This window comes from Nematolebias whitei, chromosome 5 (assembly GCF_014905685.2).
Source record: "Nematolebias whitei isolate Nwh7 chromosome 5, NemWhi1, whole genome shotgun sequence".
Taxonomy (NCBI): Eukaryota; Metazoa; Chordata; class Actinopteri; order Cyprinodontiformes; family Rivulidae; genus Nematolebias; species Nematolebias whitei.
Genome location: NC_056502.1, coordinates 10,643,616 through 10,646,103, shown reverse-complemented (window position 1 = coordinate 10,646,103; position 2,488 = coordinate 10,643,616). Strand labels below are relative to the sequence as shown.

Sequence of the window (2,488 nt, the reverse complement as noted above, 5' to 3'; positions counted from 1 at the left end):
TATATATATATATATATATATATATATATATGTGTGTGTGTGTGCATATATAAACAAACAAATTTCATGCAGTGCTGGATGTTTCCACTAAGAGCAAAAATGAGTTCCTGTGTTTCTGTTTCCTTTGTGGGTGAAAAAAAAGCCCTACTTTAATTTTTATCCTACGGTGGCTCTGGACAAAAATATCAAAACTGTTTCCATCACGTCAAAGTTTCTGCTTTAATACAAATCACCAGGTTGACATTTAACTTCCAGTCTCATGCTTACGTTCTGGATGGTTTCAGTGATTATATAGAAATAATATTTCCAAAGCAGGAAATTAAACCTCCATTCCTGTAAAATTGTTTTTCTCTATAATTCTCCCGGCAGCAGCCGTGTTATTAAAGCACAAATCATACATAAACCACCCATAATAAATGCCGCAAGCTAATTCTAACTTAAGGCTGTGATTTTAGAGTTCAATTCAGCTTCTTTATTATTCACTTAACTGCTGACCTCAGCCATTACTGCACACTTTAATGGCACAGTAAGCAAATAGCTTATTATTAAGCTGAAGCTCCATGCTGGCCTGTTTGTTTTGCTGTGAAATGACTACAAGCGCGTTTAACGGTGCAGCTTAAACAAAAGTAAAATGGCAGCGGGTGGAAACGGGCCCTCCGGTTGATGGATGGTGTTTATTTCTATCTCACCTCCGTCGCTGCAGCCGGGGTCGATAAACAGATCGTAGAAATTGCAGCCAGGAAGGTATTGACGGAATCTGAAACTCCCAAAGCTCCCCAAGTAAATGCATCACCTGGAAATGACTGATTAGAGTTAAACTCCTCTGCTACTTACAAATGTGCTGCTGCTGTTGTGATCACTTTTGTATTTTTGAATGTTTTGGCACAGAATGATGGATGTGAGTACATCTGGGTGATGAAAACAGGACGTTTCTTATCGTTTTTAGTGTAAATAGTTTTAAATTGGAATAAATTGTTTTAGTAAACGGCTGTGCTGCAGCTTACAGCATGTGGAAACAGGAAATAAACAGTAAATTGTGAATAAATTGGTTTTAAGGGCTTTAATTTACAGAATTATAGTTATAGCTTCACAGCAGAGCGGATTGTTTTCCTAAAACGTGGCATAGATTGATTTTAAATGACATTCGGATAAGTTTTATTAAACGCATTTGATAATGATTTAATATTACCGTACTTTGTGCCATACATGTCGCACCGCTGTATAAGTTGCATCAGTCCAAATATGTCTAATAAAGTGGACAAAACATAAATAAGTCGCTTCACCGTATAAGTCGCATCTATTATGCATCACCGCTGACCACGTGGAAATGTAGGCCGGTGTTGTGCCAAATATCAATTGGCTGCCACGGGAGCGTTCACGGGAGTATTTTAAGAAGAATTTACCAAGATTAACTCTTAAAAGCTCAATTATTTGTTTGCTCGAAATTATAGCAAGGACCTGTCTCAGTTTAACTTTTCATTAATAAATGTACTTTAATGGTCAAATCAGCTGCATTTTGCCGCACCAACCAGGCGAAATGCAGCTGATTCGAAGTTTGCTCCAGGAGTTCCAGAGCGAGACGAAGGTGGGTGTATGGCAAGCCAAATGTATCATTAATAGCCAATTTTATCTATTAATGAGATATGTGTCTTGCCATATTACTCGAGGGCCCTCTAGTGGCTGAAAATGGTAGTGTTCAATATTTTCCACGTCCGAATTAATAAAATCGTGAGATCTCAGCCAAAAATTGGGTTTTAAATATGGAAAAAATATAAATAAGTCACTTTGCCGTACAAGCCACAGGGCATGCTAATTTATTGCATCAACAAAAAAAGCAACTTATAAGGCGAAAAGTACGATATGTAAAATATGGGGGAATTCACCATTACCTGGTTCTGGCATTGTCCATTTGTCACACAGAAAAGGTTCACTGGCATCCGAGGGCTTCCCAACACCGGCCATGTTGGCAGCGAAGACACGAAACTGGTAGAAACGTCCACTTGTCAAGTTAGACACCTGCAGACACAGAGTGGACATCGACACGCTCATTAACAGAGCAGTGTTAGCAAAAATATGTTGAGGCATATTTACATTTACGCAAGAACAAAAAAAATATCTGCTCACAGATTCCATGTTTTGTCCCTCCATTAAGAGGTTCTGGTCTGAAATCTTTATCGGATGAAGGTGGAGAGGATTTCACTGCTAATGCCTTATTTTGTCTTATTAGTGGGGGGTGGGTGGGGGTGGGGAGCTGGCCCACCTCAAATGCGCTCTCTCCTGCTAAAGAGAACCTAACAGCCTTAACAGCTCTGATGGCCAGGAGGCTAAACTGGGACTCTGCAGCAGCTCCACCTACATATACAAGCTGGCTCAGAAAGGCATTTTATGTTCCTCATCCATCCATCCATCCATCCATCCATCCATCCATCCATCCATCCATCCATCCATCCATCCATCCATCCATCCATCCATCCATCCATCCATCCAT

General features: G+C 39.9%; 1 protein-coding gene across 1 annotated transcript in view; it reads right to left on the bottom strand.

The window, feature by feature from the left end:
* The window catches only part of myom3 (myomesin 3), an 88,700-nt gene that overhangs the window by 23,770 nt on the left and 62,442 nt on the right, over positions 1-2,488 (bottom strand). Inside the window, exon 19 of the mRNA XM_037676814.1 lies at positions 1,890-2,016. Coding sequence (XP_037532742.1) covers positions 1,890-2,016 — 127 coding nt within the window. The remainder of the gene's footprint in view (positions 1-1,889; positions 2,017-2,488) is intronic.